The 17840-nt window shown below is 33.8% G+C and overlaps 1 protein-coding gene across 1 annotated transcript; it reads right to left on the bottom strand.

Annotated features, from left to right (window-relative positions):
- Positions 1-2647: 2647 nt before the first annotated feature.
- LOC111408994 lies at positions 2648-9735 on the bottom strand. Its single transcript, XM_023038879.1, has 2 exons — positions 8576-9735; positions 2648-3587 (listed from the first exon to the last, which is right to left on the bottom strand). The coding sequence occupies exons 1-2, from the start codon at positions 9623-9625 to the stop codon at positions 2829-2831; spliced, it is 1809 nt and encodes a 602-aa protein (XP_022894647.1). The 5' UTR covers positions 9626-9735; the 3' UTR covers positions 2648-2828.
- Positions 9736-17840: the final 8105 nt, after the last annotated feature.

Below are 17840 nucleotides of genomic sequence, written 5' to 3'. Positions count from 1 at the left end.
TTTTTTTTTTTCCTGGCCTAAATTTTTCAGGCAATCGAGCATCGTTCAGTCATGAGTTGTGAAGATGTAAAGCAAGAATTGTTTAGAAATGCTGGCTATGGAGGAAGGTGACTGCAAAAAAATATGAATTCGGATAATAAATCAAGAATATTTAGAACCTTGAGAAAGTGAAATGTATGTTCTTTGGTGATATTTATAATTATATTAATAATGCTGTCCTTTTAAGTTTTGTTTATTCATTGATTAGATCTAGGCTATTGTGTATTGTCTCTTCGAGTGCAAGTCTTTATTAAGGACCAGATATTCTTATTCATACAAACAATAATAGTAAATTATCAAAAAAAGGATTGTGATTATTATTATTTTTATGATTCTCATTATTATTGATAGAAAATATCTAGATGTATATATCATAATTCAGCAACTTTTAAAAGTATTTTACACAAGAAGCAAATAAATAAATACTGACTTAAGTAAAAATTGTGTTGTTGGCCAGTGTACCATTGTCGTCGGAGTATCAAGATGGTTCATGACTTTTAAAAAGGAACAAGTTAGTCATCCACCATTTATTGTCGTTCTACTAAATTTTCGTTAAATCTTCACATGCACCGGCCTAATAATACCATGTCTCATGTCAAATTTCTACACACATATCTGAGATGAGATAATATATATAATTTCATAAAGTTGGATACGATAGTATGTAACGATTTAAGTAAATTTTAACTTTTTTTTTATCATTTATGACTAATTATGTAATTATATCAAAAGGATGGACGAACTTGTTCCTCAAGGCTAGGGACTAATGGTGAAATCCGCTAATTGAGTTAGCCCTTTTTTGACCTTCATTTTCTAAAATTTATTTTTAACCACACGTTTTTTCAATAAAATAATTTTTCATATGGATTGATAATTTTTCTTTACTTTTTATCCATACATTCTTTAAAAAATTACTTTTTTTACGAAATCTATTTTTCCGAATATTTTTCAATTGATGGATGCGAGCTTCAAATCACTTATACACAACAATATATATTTGTAAATGATGACGACAAATTGGCCCATGTGATGGCTCTATATATCTATATCTAGATGTTGATGTACAACTAGTTTATGCATGCAGACAGGAGTATGCAATAGTTAAGATATCTTTTCATGAAGGTTGTAATTATCTATATTTAATTTAATCAAATTCATTAATTTTTGTTTCCCAAAGCTAATCATATTGATTTTTTTAATTAAAGGTTCGATCAAGATTAGGTTTGAGAACATTGACTAGAATGCATGAGTTCACTTAAAATAATGAACCAGATGCTAGAAAAAGTTGATAAAATTGGATATTGACACTACTAAAATTATATTAAAATAGAAAAAAAGAAGTTAGATTTTGACAAGGGTGATGTGTAGCATGATCTGATATTACTAGCCTAACATGCAAATAAAGACAGCTCATTGATGAATGATAATCAAGACGCCATGAGATTAAATTTTGGGTGGTATAAAGTGTCAATTTTATTAACAACATTTTATATTGAAAATATCATTTATTTAATTGTATCGATATTAGGTTTTAAATGGTGTATTAAAGCATACAAATCGCTGCTTATTTATGAAATTCTCACATGGTAGTCATTTGATAGAAAAATGTATTCAATCTGGACGAGAAGGGATATACAAAGATACATATAAATGGAGATGAACAAATTTCTTTCAATTTAATTGTTTAAACTTTTAAATGAAGTGATGGAGACTATCCAATTCAATCGTCCCTAAAATATTTCATCAGTCATTTTTCATCGGCAAGCTTGTGTTTTTTTGTAGTGAGATTCCATAGATTTTCTTAAAACATGACATTATAACCCTATGATTTTATTTATGTAGTTAGATGGAATTATCAAACCTTATAAAGAATTATGTTTTAATGTTTAATTTACTTAATATATGTGACCCTACACCTGTACAATAGTCAACAAAAGGAAACCAGAAATCATGGGTTTTCTATCAGTTAGTTCCTAAAAATTCTAATAGATAGCGACCTCTTGTCCTTGACATAAATTTCTGAAAAATGGTTCATGAACTTGGCACAAAAAAACACACAAGCATGACGCTTCGACAAGACAGCAGAAATTCTGCCATACGAGAGTACTGTGTTTGATCCTTTGAATCTCTGTCGTTGTGGGTAGAGGTGTAAAAATGAGTCGGACAAAGCAGACTTTTCTAAGCAGATACGCGCAAGCCCATTGAATAAAGAGAAACGTAATGAAAAATGAGACCAAAAGTCTTGGACTCTTCATTTTTCTTAGCTTGTGGAATGGCATGCCAGGTCAGCTCGTCTTGCACGGCCAACTAAGAAGGGCCATACCGAGACATTTATAGCCCTAGTTGTAGGTAGTGTGTGATTTGTCTCAATGATCTCGCATTCAACATCAACAATTTAATTCTCAATAAATTTGGAGTCGACTACATAATTCATTTTTCTTCACTCCAAGATCCAATGAGCTTACATCCCCATTTCAAGATTTAGCACGTTGTGCACATGCCAATTCCCAGCAACGCACTGGGATCAACTAGCAGTTTACAATTATGACGATTAAAGGAAAGAAAAAGAAAGGAACACACCTCAATACCTAGAACTGAATCACCCAACAACAGCAAATTGTACCGCAATTAGCAGGAGTGAATATAACATCCATGAGCAGGCATTTTTTATTTCTTACAGAAATGTAATACATAAGATGGATACAGGACTCAAATATGGACAATTTTAAGCTAGATTACTTAAGCACGATATCGCTACAAATGAGATCATGACAGATTAAGAGAAGAAATTATAAAAATCCGTCTTCACATTCATCCACATCGCTAAGAAAGCAATCGTTATCAATGTCATCAACGTTTATTTTGCTCGACTGCTGGCTTTGGAGCTGATTGATAGCTTCTTGTGTATCAAATATCAGAGCATCCTTTGCAGCTTTAATTGCATTACCTTGTTCAAAATGACTGCTGTTTTTGTCATTTTTGCTCTTAATACACTTGGCATTCTTTAGCGATGCTGCCTTTCTCCTCGCTTCCCTCCAATGTAGCTGATCTATGTATTTCTCATGTAATGCCTTGTTTTTTATTTGTTTAAGAACAGGAGGACTTAGAAAAGCTGTGTTGCACGAACTCTTTAATTGTGAAAGTTGCTTCTCATGAAATGATGAAGATTTTTCCTGGCATTTTTTGAGGAAACCACGTCCTTTATTGCTCAGTTCTGGGGTCGCAAATGCTGTACTCTCATGAAAACATCGCGTAGATGGACTTCTTGTCGGCTCAAGAACTGTAAACAAATCTGCTTCATAATCTTGATCCGTATTCTGCTGCTTCTCTAATAGTTTTCTTATGGTCTTTTGGGCAAGAAGGCCCTTCCTCTTGCTGGATCTAAATTTTTTAAATTTTGTCTCAGCCGAATTTAGCAATTTACTTGCTGAAAGCGAGAGGGGTGATTCATTCTTTATCCTTGCCCTTGAACGCATTCGAGGTTGAGATGGGGTCAAGTTTTCTGACTGAATTCTATCGAAACATTCCTGTGCAGATTTTCCAGGGACCTGCATAGAATTCCAATGCTGATTTAAGATCACAACAAAGGAGCATACTTCAAATCTTACAGTCACAAAAAGACAGGCAAATTCTTCTTGTTGAACCCAAATTTCTAATGCTAATTAAACTCAAGGAATAAGAACAATTTATCTCTACAGTAGATGCGAATGTTATCCACAATTCTAATAAATAAAATCCTACAATTTTTAATCCTACAATTAAGATTTTGCATAAGCAATCTGGAGGCACTCAAACTTGCACCTTACGAAGTCGCAACTTACAATCATAATACTTCATCAATCACAATTTAAGTGATCTAGACATTTTATGCCCTCATGATGAATGCATAATTGTTGAAAACAAAAAGCTAGCAGATGACAAGAGGAAGATAATTGAAGCCAAGGTTGGAAAAACTAATATAATTTTTATCCTTAATTCTATAAAAGTTGGATCCACTAAGAGCTCAAAAAATCTCCTAGAGATCCTCTATTTATATAGAGCATCTTATGTATAATAGAAAGCATCTATAAATTCAAACAGTAAAAAATTTTGTACACTTCAACTATGTTCTCCAATTTGGCTCTTTATTTTGTTTTTCTCAAAAAAAATTATTGATTTCTCCTCATATTTCATGTAAAAAAAAAGAAAAAAAAAAGATCAATTGCCAAATAGTTCAAATATAATTTGAATAATTTAAGAAGTAAAGTATTGAATCTGTAACTTAGTAAATGCATTCATTTTAAAGTATGAATAGTGGAGAGAGCCAAACTCACTCTTTATTTAAAAAGTTAAAATAGAGTTTCTTGAAACTTATTTTTAAGTATTAACTCCCTAACATATAGAGTATCTTGTATTTAGAGTCTCTTGAATATGCTTTCTCTGGATAACGAAAGAGGTCAAGATAAAGAAGTTCTGAATTCATTGCAATTGGTTATCATAATCAGTTTAGTTATCATACAACAATATATTTTTCTCTTTATTAATCATTTTATTGACCAATCTGTTAAAGCGTGCATACTCAGGCAACAATCAGGGGTTGAATTCCAATCACCCCAAGTCATGGATTCAATTTCGCACTCCCTTTGAAGTTTGAAATGCTCGAGGCCTCTGGTTGTGGATGATGTCAAGGGATGAACATTCTATTGGCATTTTAGGCAATTGAAAGAACTGTTGAAGAACAATAGAAAAAAAGATAGGGGAGAAAAAAAACCCTACTCATATATAGATGATGATTTTTTAGGCTGCTTAAATTTCAGAATCTTCCATGAAGCTGCTGACTGGAGAAGAAACTAGAACGGTCAAACAATTCTTATTTCTCCACTGCCATTATAGTATGGTGTAGAAAGCCACCTAACGACATACTAGAAGCAGCCACCAACTTTTCTGCCTATATATACTGATTCACTGTATTATGAGTGTGTTACACAATACTTCGCCGACACATTGATTAAAATACTATTTTTAAATTCTTTTTCAATAGTCTATAATAATAAATTTTGTATACTCATCACATCATATATACAAATAATTAAATAACAATTAGACCTCCATTGAGAGATTGATTTTTTATTGGGGGTAAAATGATAAATTAAATGGTAAAAAATTTACCTTTTACTTTGTTAAAGGGTAAAGCTGCAAAAGAAGTCTTATTTATTATTATTATTTTTTTTTTTGATAACCGTGGATGTTCGAGCCAGTTTATGCGTACCTCAACTAATCCCACGAGGTTCTGAAGTTTACAGCCGAATACTCACCTCAGTGGTCCTGAATGGTCCTGAAGGAACTCGAACTGGTAACCATTGGAGAACAAACCCAAAACATGGCCACTAAGGCAAAAGAAGTCTTATTTATAGAGTATTTAATGTTTTGGAGCTAATTTGAATAGAAAACTACACTTAAGGTTTACTTCCTTAGACTTTTCTTTTCTTCCTCAGCGCACAGTCTCTTCATGTTCGAGCCAGTTTATGCGTACCTCAACTAATCCCACGAGGTTCTGAAGTTTACAGCCGAATACTCACCTCAGTGGTCCTGAAGGAACTCGAACTGGTAACCATTGGAGAACAAACCCAAAACATGGCCACTAAGGCAAAAGAAGTCTTATTTATAGAGTATTTAATGTTTTGGAGCTAATTTGAATAGAAAACTACACTTCAGGTTTACTTCCTTAGACTTTTCTTTTCTTCCTCAGCGCACAGTCTCTTCGCCGTGCCTTTCTTCCTCCTCAGCCCTTTGTGCCGTTCTTCCAAGCATCACTACATTTATTCATTAGCGTAGCAGCCGTCACACACCTCTTCTTTTCTTCCAACCATCTGTTTTGCTTACTGTTTCTTCCAGCCATATGCATTTCTTTGTCTTCGACACGCAGCAAAGGACCTCCAACATGAATCGGCGACATGTCGGAGATGTACCGATGTTTGATACGTGTCGAACACAGATATGTAGGTGCCAACAGCGTGTTAGTGCTTCCTAGTATGAGTGGTATGAGAAAAGAGAGAAAGAGAACATATATAAGTGCTGAGCGGAGAAAGTGTGCTGCATGCAAGGAAAAATTAGTGGAGTAAATTCTTTTCATTTTGAGTGGCATTAGTGTGGGTGTTAAAAATTGTTTAAATGATTTATATCAATAAAAGTATTTTCTTTTGGGTTTTAAACTCGACAATTTGGCATTCGAGCAAGGCAGTCAACGATAAATTTTTGGGCTTCTCGAAATAGTGCACAACCAGCAACCTACAAGTGGTAGGCTAAATGAAGTAATATTTGGTGGAAGAGGCGTAACGTACCAAAGGAAGCCACAGCTCTGAAGAATGGAGATGAAAGCGAGCAAGGCCATGTTCATAATTAAGACAACAATCAAGAATGAATTGCACGAGTACGAGACAAAGATACTCCAAAGGAAGTATGGGGCACTTTGGCTACACTATTCTTAAAGAAAAATGACTTGAAGTTGTAATTGTTGAAAAACAAGCTGTTCTTGATAAGTCAATATTTTAACATAGTTAAATCTCTTTATCAAGAAATTTCAGAATTAGATTCTTCAAGTAAAATTTCAAAATCTAGAATGAGGATAATCATTATGCATGGATTAAGACCCAAATTTAAAAGTTTTATTGCCAAAATACAAGCATGGCCAAAGCAACCTTAATTAGTCAATCTAGAAAATTTGCTGGCCAATCAAGAAGCATTCATCAAACAAATGTTAGGGTTCTCAATAAAGAAGAAAGAAGAAGGAGAAGCATTATTCCATTATAAAAGAAGAGTCCAATTTCGTCAACAAAATTATAAAGAATTAAAATAAGGTAAATCTAAAGAATGGGTTGGAAGAAGTTACTAGACAAGGGGAGCTCAACAAAATCGCAACAAAAGAGGATAGCTGTTCGAGGAATGTCAATGAACTAATGGTTCATGCTCCTTGAAGAAATAAATCGTGAAGATGATTGGATAAATGACTCAAGAGAGGACAAAGTCTACTTGGTGGACTCCGCAGAGGGAGAAACTACCAAACTCAAAAAAAATAAAAGTGATTTGAAGAAACATATTCTTGACAAACACCACAGAAGGTGGAGTTGCTAGATTCAAAGGAAATGGAAGACAATTTGCAAGAGGAGTCAAAAGCACAATGTATCGCCAAGGAATCAGTGATAAAGAAGAGCTTGCAAGAGCGACACAAAATCTTGGCCAAATGATGTATACCAAAAAACGTTAGGGGAGGATCAACAGAATCTACAGGAGATTGAGGTACGTACAAATCTATAATCACAAAAAAGGAAGTCAGGTGGATGTAAAAAGTCAAGTACCAAGTATACTAACCTAAAAATGGATAAAGGGAATGAAATAACAAGATATATTTGAAGTCGAGAATGCATTAAATGAAGGACCGATTGCTTCAAAACTTGTCGAATTTGAGGCAAAGTTGGGGGTGACGAAAAAGAAAAGAGTCAAAATGAAAAGTCGATGTTGAAGAGGAGAATTAAAAGTCATCACCAAAATAAGGAAGGTCGAAGAGTTTTCTAGATAAATAGACAATGATTTCTTAAGCTGTTTAAATTCCAGAATCTTCCATGAAGCTACCGACAGGGAAGAAACTAGAATGGTCCAATAATTCTCATTTCTCCACCGCCATTATAGAATAGTGTAAAAAGCCACCCACCGACATACTAGAAGAAGAAGCCACCGACTTTCCTACCTATATATACTAATTCAGTGTATTATGTATATATGAGTGGAATGAGAGAGAGAGAGAGAACACATATATAAGTGGCGAGCGACGGAAAGTGTCAAGAGAGAGTGTGCTGCATGTAGGGGAAAAATTAGTGGAGGAAATTCTTTTCATTTTGAGTGACATTGGTGTGCGTGTCAAAAATTGTTTATGTGATTTATATTAATAAAAAAAATTTAATTTTATGTTTTAAACTCAACAAAGTCTTGGAAATTCAGTCCCAAACGAGCACGAATTGTCTCACTGCTAATAAAGCTAAACTGGTTACAATAATCAGATTCATGAATTCTCTGTTCCCCTCTCTATTACTCACCCCTTCTTGTCAGTTTGACTGACTTTGATTGGTTTTCTTTTAGTATTTCTCAGTCATGAGTCAGCAACTGATTTGAGCCTTATTAAGGAAAAAAATATGTCCACAGCAAGATTTCCAGTGAAATGTCTATATCCAAAGATCAGTGCCGCAATGCCCTGGAAAGGCACTGGTAAATGTTCAAACTGCATCATTTTAGTAACTGGAAAATAGAAACTAACCAAAGCCCCCTTTTTCGTATTCTGTTTAGCAAAGCCGCCTCTACATATATGTATTACTATTACTGCCAAAATGATGCAATTTGGTGGCCCTAAGTTGCACTAGCTCCTTTTCAGTTGCATAATGACACTGCAGTGGAGTTGGATCCTATATTGAGAGCCCTAAGCTAAATTTTCAAAGTTGCAGCATGAAAAGCAACACACAACCAGAAGTATTAGAAACATCAGGGGTATAAAGTAGAGATACATTACCATCCGAGCGACTTTCTTCCAGAAGTGAGGCGTTGGCTTTGCAGTAAAATAAGCTCTTTGCAATGCCAATTCTTGTTCCTTAGTCCATCTTATAATGGTACTATGTTCTTCCTCAATTCGACTTCTACTCTTGGTCTCGTGGATCAACGTCTTTCTTTTACACCCATTCCCTTCCTTTTCATCTCCTCCTCCCCTTATAGCATCGCATTCACCATCATCCGAATTTCTTGTACTTTGTTTATGTAACCCGTTCACCTTTCCTTTATCCGAACACTCAGTCGAATCATTGCTGCCCTTCTCAACGTGCTCTCTAAATGTCACTCGACTAGGACTAGTAACAATCCTTTTCTCAGGCTTACACTCAAATTGCAGAGACAAATTGACACCCAACTTAGCCTTCCCTTCATCTGATAAAACCCTTACTCTCTTACCGCAGTCACCCTTGGGAACGCAATCAGTAACATCAATACTTACATTCCTATTCTCCCGAGTCAAACTCCGAGTAACCCTTCTTTCTATTACATAATGCTTCCTCAAATCCACGCCTTCTCCATTTTTCTTCACATGACCTCTGTCATCTGGTCCCGCACATCTTCTTGACCCATTACCCAAAATTTTCAATCTTTTCGACACAGTATCCGTTTCATGTGGCTTCTTTGAAACTTCTTCTTTGCTTCTCCGAGTCACCCTCCTTTCTATCACATATTGCTTCCCCAAATCCACATCTTTTCCATTGTTTCTCACATCAGCTCTGCCATCAGATCTCGTGTATCTTCTTGACCCATTACCCAAAATTTTCGATCTTTTTAACACGATATCTTTTGTCTCTCGTTTCTTGGAAACTTCTCTTTTCTTGGTTTTAATTGAGAAATTGTGCAGTGAGAAGCTAATTGGAGTCGAACAAGAATCGGGAACCCGAATTTTCCTGGATTTGGAATTTTGGGTTACTTGGTTCTCTTGTTCGGATTGATTAAACTGGAGAAACCTCGGGGATCTTCTGAGAGTTGTTGTTGGTATTTGTTCTGGGGGCTTGAATTTTCGTTCGGGCATTTCTACAAACACGAATTATGCAATGTACGAAGAAATGAAGAAGATAGAGAGAGCGAAAATGTGTAAATTCAAACTTTATAGCGATTCTAATAGCTATGTGACCTAGAGGCAATTTTGTGTTGGGGGCCTATTTGTGCAAATTTTCCACAATGTGGCATGGAAGAGGAATATGATTTATCCTCTTTTTTTTTTTAATATTATTATTATTTATTTAGTCTTTAAAAATTAAAGTGGATGAAAATGCTAATAATATTAAGAATAAATAAATTAGATTTAAATAATGGAGAAACAAAGTTGAAATTTGAGATATTTAAATCACTGCTCGCCTCACACTGTTTTCAAGAAAGCTTGAACAGGAAAGAATATGGAGAAGCCACCCCCTAAATAGCTAAATTTGTCTCTCTCTTTTTGGCAACCTCATTAACAATCTATAGGTTTAGTTGTTTAGGTGCATAGTTTGTCATCTTCGTCAATTTTTTGCGTTTACTTAAGTGTGCATTTACACCTCCCATGCTCAACATTTGAACATCAAAATGGTCTGGACACTTCTACAAAAAATTGTTTTTATAAGAAATGGATCTAGACACTATCTTTTTATTTAACTTAAAATAAACAAATATAAAGCACGGTCTTTTATCAATAATCTTTTAAGGAAATTGACCGAATTTGAAGGAAAATACTAATTGCGCACCAAAATGCTTAAATTATATAGGTTGGGATGATGGGGGAAAAAATGACGAGAGACTAGTTTGTGATAGGGTCAATAGGTTTGGGACTATTGGTGCAATTTTATCATTTTCCATTAGGCTCAGCAATGAGCTGTGTTGCTTGCTCTCTTAGCCCTAGGGGTGAACACGATTCGGTTTGGACGGTTTGTGCTATATTTTCAACTCAAACCATTTTATGCGGTTTGAGATTTTTTCAAATGAAACCAAATCATTTTATTTTAATCTGCGATTTACCTTTCAACACTATAGTAATGTATTTCACATAAGTGAAATATAAGTTTAAATGAGAACAAATAATATTAAATGTTAAATTACATTCATATTTTCAACGTTGATTGCTAAAAGATGTTAATAGAATAAATATATCTTTCTTCATTTTTATTTCCATTTTCTTGTTTGACATTCATATTGTCATATAGCGGTTAGTAAATGTAGAGTTATATTCTGTTATTATAGTTTGGTTAAAACTCCTTTCTTCTTACTAGTGAGATATTAAATAAGGATTTAACGTGATATGTTTAGATGTACAAAGATTGATAAAGTTTCGACTTGTTGTGAATTGACGAATTTCATCCTCTAAAGACTTAATGAAAGTAGAAAGTAGTAGTAGTACTAGTTACGAAATTTTAACATTTTCACAAAATCAACACGCCCCGTCCTTCATTCTTTCCAAATTACGAACAAGTTCATTAATCATCTGGGTACACAATCATTTTTATATCCAAACCACAACTCACAAGTGTATAATAAGTTCAAAAAAAAATAAAATAAAAGAAAGAACAATAAAAAATGGCTCGAATAAGAATCTAGGACTTACTGAAAGAAAAGAGAGAAAGAAGCAATTCTAGTAGAGATTAGTAGACTAATAGGCAAAGGCAATTAACGATTTGTTCAGCAGTGGTAGACAAATATCAAATGCTAGGAAAATGAGAGTTTATATTAGAGTTTCTAAAACTTTGGACGTGATTTGTTGACGTAGGTTCGTTGAATATGATTTGGATTGATGAAAATATATGTTTTTTTTTTTTTCATTTTATATGATTTTGGAATAATTTTAGTTTAGTTTAGATATCAGGTGAGAACATGTGTTGTAAACGTGTTAAATTATAGGTCAATAATGACGAACCTAATTTACTTTCTATGATTATTTCAATAGGCTGATTATAATTTGCATTGTTAAATTGGTATTTTTTTCTTAAAAAAAAGTGAAACTGTAAAATTTTTAAATTAATAAAATTAATATTTTAATTAAAAAATTAAAAACGGTTCAATTCAGATTTATGCGGTTATTGAAAATTGAAATCTAAACCAAACCATTTTAAAACAGTTTGATTCGGTTTGAGGGAAATGAAACCACGAGTCTACGTGGACCCGAACCATCGCTTTCAATACAATGATTTCGATTTTGGTTTGCGGCTTTTCGCGATTTTTTTGTGCAGCCCTACTTGGCCATAAAGTATTATTAATTCGAGTAGGAAATAGATAAATATAGTACCAGAGTTATACATTTAACAATTTCATTGTTTGATAAACCGCCACCTAAATTTTGCAATTTATTGTGAAAATTCGAATAACGGCTCATCATATAATTTTTCATTTTTTTAAATTTTAGGTATGTATTTTTCTAGATAAGGCTAAGTGGTCTCTCTCTCTCTTTTTTTTTTTTTTTTGGGAATTACACCCAATCAGAACTTTTAATATTTAACTTCAAAAATCAGATTTATAGTATTTTTATACAAAAATCAAAAGATAAATATATTATTATTAATACTTATAATAATATTATAAAAATTAAATAATTTTATATATTGACCCACTACCATCTACCCTCCCAAATTCTTATTATCTCACCATCTCTTCTCTCTCGCTCTCTGCCCCACGCATGGACCATTATCACAGCAAATGCTGTCGACAACCACCTCCAAACCTCACTACATAGCATGGACCACCACCGTGTGCCACTACCATCTCCCGTCTTTTTCTTCGTCTTGTCCCGTCTCTTTCTCCATATCTCTCTTCGTCTTTCCATCTCTCTTCGTCACACACCTTTGCTCTCTCTCTCTCTCTCTCTCTCAGTGGTTTTGTATATTAGCGTTGGATATGGGTTCGTAGATCAATGGTTTTGCTGCAACAGCGTTGGATTTGGGTTTGGTGGCGGGGGATGAGTAGATTAGTGGTGTTGATGTTGGATTTAGGTTTGAAGATAGTTTTGGTATCAGATTTGGTGACGAAGGAGATGAAATCGGCTGGAGAGACCATTTTGCCGATTGCTGGTGCGGTAGTAGGTTGCGGTGGTAGTGGCATAGGTCGTGATGGTGGTGCTACAGGTGGTGGTGGTGAGGTGTTGGTTTTGATTCTTATTGTTGGAGTGGTGGTGTTGGAAGTTTGGGGTGATTTTTGTTGGTGGTGCAGGTGGAGGCGCTGGACGTGGCAGGGACATTGAGGGTGGTGGTCATGATCGTGATCGTGGTCGTGGTGATAGTGTGATGGTTGGCTTGGGGTTGGGGACGTTTGTGTTCAATTATTGTATTGATTGTAACTAATAAATAATATATAACTAATTATACGAGAATGTGACCAATAAATATTTATCTCACCAATTATTTGTGACATAAAAATTTGAGTCGTGTTTTATAAAATTCGTTATTTATAAACGATAAATAATTTATGATCTATAAGTTTTTTTATTTGTGGTTAATGAATAAATTATGACCTATAAAATTTTTGATTTGTCATCATGAAATAACTTGTAACATATAAAATTTCTAATCCATGATCGAGAAATAATTGTGGCCAATAAATTTGATAATTTATAATCAAACAGTATAGAATTGTGGCCTTAAAATATTTATTAATAAAATATATTTTTAATTAATTATTTCATAAATAAATTTTAATAATATCTAATTTTTGAAGTTTTAAATATTATTTCTTAATTTTGAAATGAGTCATAATTAAACTCTTAGATATGAATCTCTCTCTCCCTTTTATTAACACTAGTCGTCGCCACATGCGTTGCATGAGTTTTGTATTTATTCAGTTTCTATTAGCGTATAAATTGTAGATTTTTTGAATTTTGGTGAAGGAATTGGAGATGTAAACATTTATATTTAAAGAGAAGAAGAGCTGAAATATACAAAGAAAAGATAACACATTTACATCAATTTCTGCATGATATAACAAAAAATTTGTAACAATTAATATCTTTTAAAGCCTCACAATATACTCAATCACGATTACCACATTAAAACACTAGAGGTTACATGAAAAAGCATTTTTCCATCTGAGTCCTAAATGCTATAAAAATAATTTCGAGGTTTTAGTTTGCAGATAATACCTCAAAGATTGAAGTAAACTTTCCTGAGCCAAAACATTTTGCATTGCTTATATGACTCGGAATAGATTAAATAGATGGTTATAATTGTTGTTGGAGAGAGAGCGGCAAAAAAAAAAAAGAACAAGAAAAAAAATATTGCAAAAAGAAAAATAAATAAAAATTTGCAGAACAATGCTCTGCACCAAGTACGGAGCACTCCGCACTCCAAACTCTTTGGAGAGATTTTCTGGAAAAACTTGGAGAAACTCTCATGTGCGAAGTTGCTCCACGCTCCAAACTCTCCACACTCTTCGAAAAGTTTGGAGAAAATACCTCCAAACTCTCCACTCCCAGTGCAGTTTATTCTTCATTTTTTTCTATTTGGTTTTTTATTTTTTTAGATTACCATATTTTTTTACCAATGTCGAGAGATTCCAAACTTCGGAGAGTTTGGGGAAACTCTCATGAGCGGAGTTGCTCCGCACGCGATTTTTTTGTAATTTTTTATTCTTCATTTTTTTTCCTATTTGGTTTTTTATTTTTTTATTATCATATTTTTTCCACCAATGTTGAGTATCTCCAAACTCCAAAGAGTTTGGAGAAACTCTCATGTGCGGAGTTGCTCCGCTCTCCAAACTCTTCGGAGAGTTTGGAAGAGAGCTCTTCGCTCCGCACTAAAGTGTGCACACATTGATTTTTATTTATTTATTTATATTTTTTTGTGTTTCTCCAAACTCTCCGCTCCCAATGCGTTTTTTTTGTTTATTTTTCATTTTTCTATTTGATTTTTTACTTTTTTAGAGTACCATCTTTTTTCACCAATGTCGAGGTATCTCCAAACTCTGAAGAGTTTGGAGAAACTCTCATGTGCCGAGTTGCTCCGCACTCCAAACTCTCTGGACAAACTCTCCAAACGCCTTTTTTTTTGTTTATTCTTCGTTTTTTTTTCTATTTGGTCTTTTATTTTTTTAGATTACCATATTTTTCCCACCAATGTCGAGTTTCTCCAAGAGTATCTCCAAACTCCGGAGAGTTTGGAAAAACTCTCATGTGCAGAGTTATTCCACACTCCAAACTCTCCGCTCTGCACTAAAGTGTGCACACATCGATTTTTATTTATTATTATTTTTTTTAGGTGTTTTTTCAAACTCTTCGGAGAGTTTCTCTGCACTCGAAACTCTCCACTCCTAGTGAAGTTTTTTTTTTTCTCTCTTTTTGGTTTATTCTTCATTTTTTTCTATTTGGTTTTTTATTTTTTGAGATTACCACATTTTTTCACCAATGTCGAGGTATCTCTGAACTCCAAAGAGTTTAGAGAAATTCTCATGGGCGGAGTTGCTCCGTACTCCAAATACTCTGGACAAACTCTCCGCATGCAGTTTTTTTCTCTTCATTTTTTTCTATTTGGTGTTTTATTTTTTTAGATAACCATATTTTTTCCACCAATGTCAAGTTTCTCCAAGAGTTTCTCCAAACTATCTCCGAACTCCGGAGAGTTTGGAGATAGAAACTCTCATGTGCGGAGTTGTTCCACACTCCAAACTCTCTCATGGTGCCCTTTTTTTTAGTCTTCATTTTTTTCTATTTTTTTAGATTACGATATTTTTTTCATCAATATTGAGGTATCTCCAAACTCTAAAGAGTTTGGAGAAACTCTCATGTGCGGAGTTGCTCCACTCTCCAAACTCTCCACACGCGTTTTTTTTCTATTTGATTTTTTATTTTTTTTAGATTACCATATTTTTTCACCATGTCTAGTTTCTCCAAGAGTATCTCCAAACTATTGAGGGTTTGGAGAAACTCTCAGAATTGCTTCACACTCCAAACTCTCCGGAGAGTTCCGTTCTGCACTTTAGTGCGCACACATTGATTTTTTTTGTTTATTCTTCGTTTTTTTTATTTGATTTCTTATTTTTTTAGATTACCATATTTTTTCACCAATGTCGAGGTATCTCCAAACTTTTCGGCAAGTTTGGATGCTCCGTACAGTGCGAAGCTACAATTTTTTTCCTTCATTGATTGTTTATACGTTTGTCTTTCTTTTTTATTCTCCACTATCAGCTTGACAAAATAGCTAAGAACATGAATCAAAAAGAAAATTCTTCTACTGCGTAACCCCAAAAAGAATGACAACCTTCCACCACACCAACTATAACAATGATGTAAGTAATGAAACTAAGTGAAAATTGTCAATCTACCGAGGACTAAGAAAGAAGCTTCCCCATGCGTCCCAACAAGTGATTTCAATTACCCTTCTTTCCTCGATTCCAAGCTGGTCCATTCAACTTCGCTTCATCTGCATTAGTTACAGAAGCAAATCAAAAAAGTAGAAAATGACAATATAATTAAAAAATTTGCAAAAGAAAGAAAAAAAATGATCAACTAAATTGAAACGAAGTACGTGCGGAGGGAAAATCAAACTCAAAGACTCACCTTCAACTACCGCCTCCAGCAATTTCTTCACCTCTGACTACTTTGCACCACCGCCGTTGGGCAGATCAACGGATGGAACATCATCCTTTTAAAAACTAAAAATTTCAAAAAAACAAAACCCAGCCTTTGCCTGAAGATCAGAAGAAGACGATAATAGGGAGTAAGGTATGGCTGTGAGAAGGAAAACAAAAAGAAATAAAGTTTTTATCTTACTTCGTACCTGAAAATAAGGAGTATGGTTGCCTCAGAAATATGGTCGCTGAAAATAAGGAGCATGGTTGCAGGTAAAAACCAACGTGAGGCAAAGATAAGGAAGAAAAAGAAAGAAAAAAAAGGAAAAAAAGAACAGTTTCGACAGTAACATGGGATTACTTTACTGTTCCTTGAATAGTGGCTACTCCTTCCCCTTTTTAAAAGAAGTTAGAAAATGGTGTCTGTGAACAAAAATTTGATCACAAAAACATTTTATTATCGATCTAGATTGCCTCTCAAAACTCTTTAGCTCGTGTTTGTATCCGACCCGACGAAATTATGTCCTCTTGACACAATATTTTAAGGAAAATGTGGCCCTAGACGTCTAGCATCACTCGAAAGAAAAAGGGAAGCATAAGGGTAGAAAATGCCAAATCATAATTTAAAATGCTCAAGCCCCATTTGATTGTGTTGTACTTTTTTCAATTTTGAATTCATTTTCAAATTTCTATTTTGAGTGTCTTGTTTTAATATTGCAAAATATGTGTTTGATTTGTCCTTTTGAAAAATTACTACTCAAAACGGAAAATCGGAAAATACGTTTGGGTTTGAAATTTTCAAAATTTATTATATGACAATTATTCTATGAATTTGATTATTCAGTAAAATAGAACAATATATTATCAAATAATATATACATTTTCCCTCGATTTTCCACCATCGCCAATGTAGAGCTCTAAAATTACAGCCTCAATCGAACTCAAAATTTCAATACTCAAATAGTAAAATTCAATTTCAGAGCACAAATTAAAAAACTCCAAAGCCAGAGACAAATATAATACCCCCAAGGAGAACCTCTGAATGCCTAGAAATTTTAGGAACATTTGGAAATCACACTCAAAATTTCATAATCCCAATCCCACAAAAATCATAATACGTTCAGATTCTAAGTCCCAACATAACTGGTGTTTTAAGTTTTGATTACTGAACCATGAAACCTTTGGGTCCACATCAAATGTAAAATTTACAATTTCTTGAAACTTGGGGTTTGTTTGAGCCATATTTTTCAAAAAATAAAAAAAATAGATCTTGTAATAGTGAATTTTTGAAGAATGTGTTATTAAAAATTAGGGAAAAGTTTAAGATTTCCTTGTAAAATTATTTTACTAGGAGAATGTGTGATTTAAAATGAAATGATATAAAAATGAGTTATTAAAGAATGTGACTCAAACATGAGCTAACAATTCTCTTCGTTTTTTTCTTAACTATAAGTTTCTTCATTTTTTCTTTGATAACAGAGGGAATAATAATCGAACAACAACCATGTAATTCATATGTGATATTGAATGACATTTTGTTAATGTTTAAATGTGATTATGCAACGATGGGTAGTAGTGATAGGAAGGGTGTTCGGTGGTGGTGGTAGTGTGCTAGGCTTTTTTCTTGCGTTGACTTTTTCTTGCAACAATAAGATATCATTTTGAAGAATGAATTTTTCTTCATATTTATCAACTTTCTTTTATTGAGTACTGAGTTCAGTCAAGGG

This window comes from Olea europaea, chromosome 2, assembly GCF_002742605.1.
Source record: "Olea europaea var. sylvestris chromosome 2, O_europaea_v1, whole genome shotgun sequence".
NCBI lineage: Eukaryota > Viridiplantae > Streptophyta > Magnoliopsida > Lamiales > Oleaceae > Olea > Olea europaea.
This window is presented reverse-complemented; position numbering and strand designations above follow the sequence as displayed.

Bases quoted from the DNA above. Each gene is read 5' to 3' on its own strand.
- LOC111408994 (XM_023038879.1), bottom strand. From the start codon at position 9,625: ATGCCCGAACGAAAATTCAAGCCCCCAGAACAAATACCAACAACAACT. The intron at 3,588-8,575 runs GTAATGTATCTC...AATTCTATGCAG, and splicing joins GGAAGAAAGTCGCTCGGATG to GTCCCTGGAAAATCTGCACA.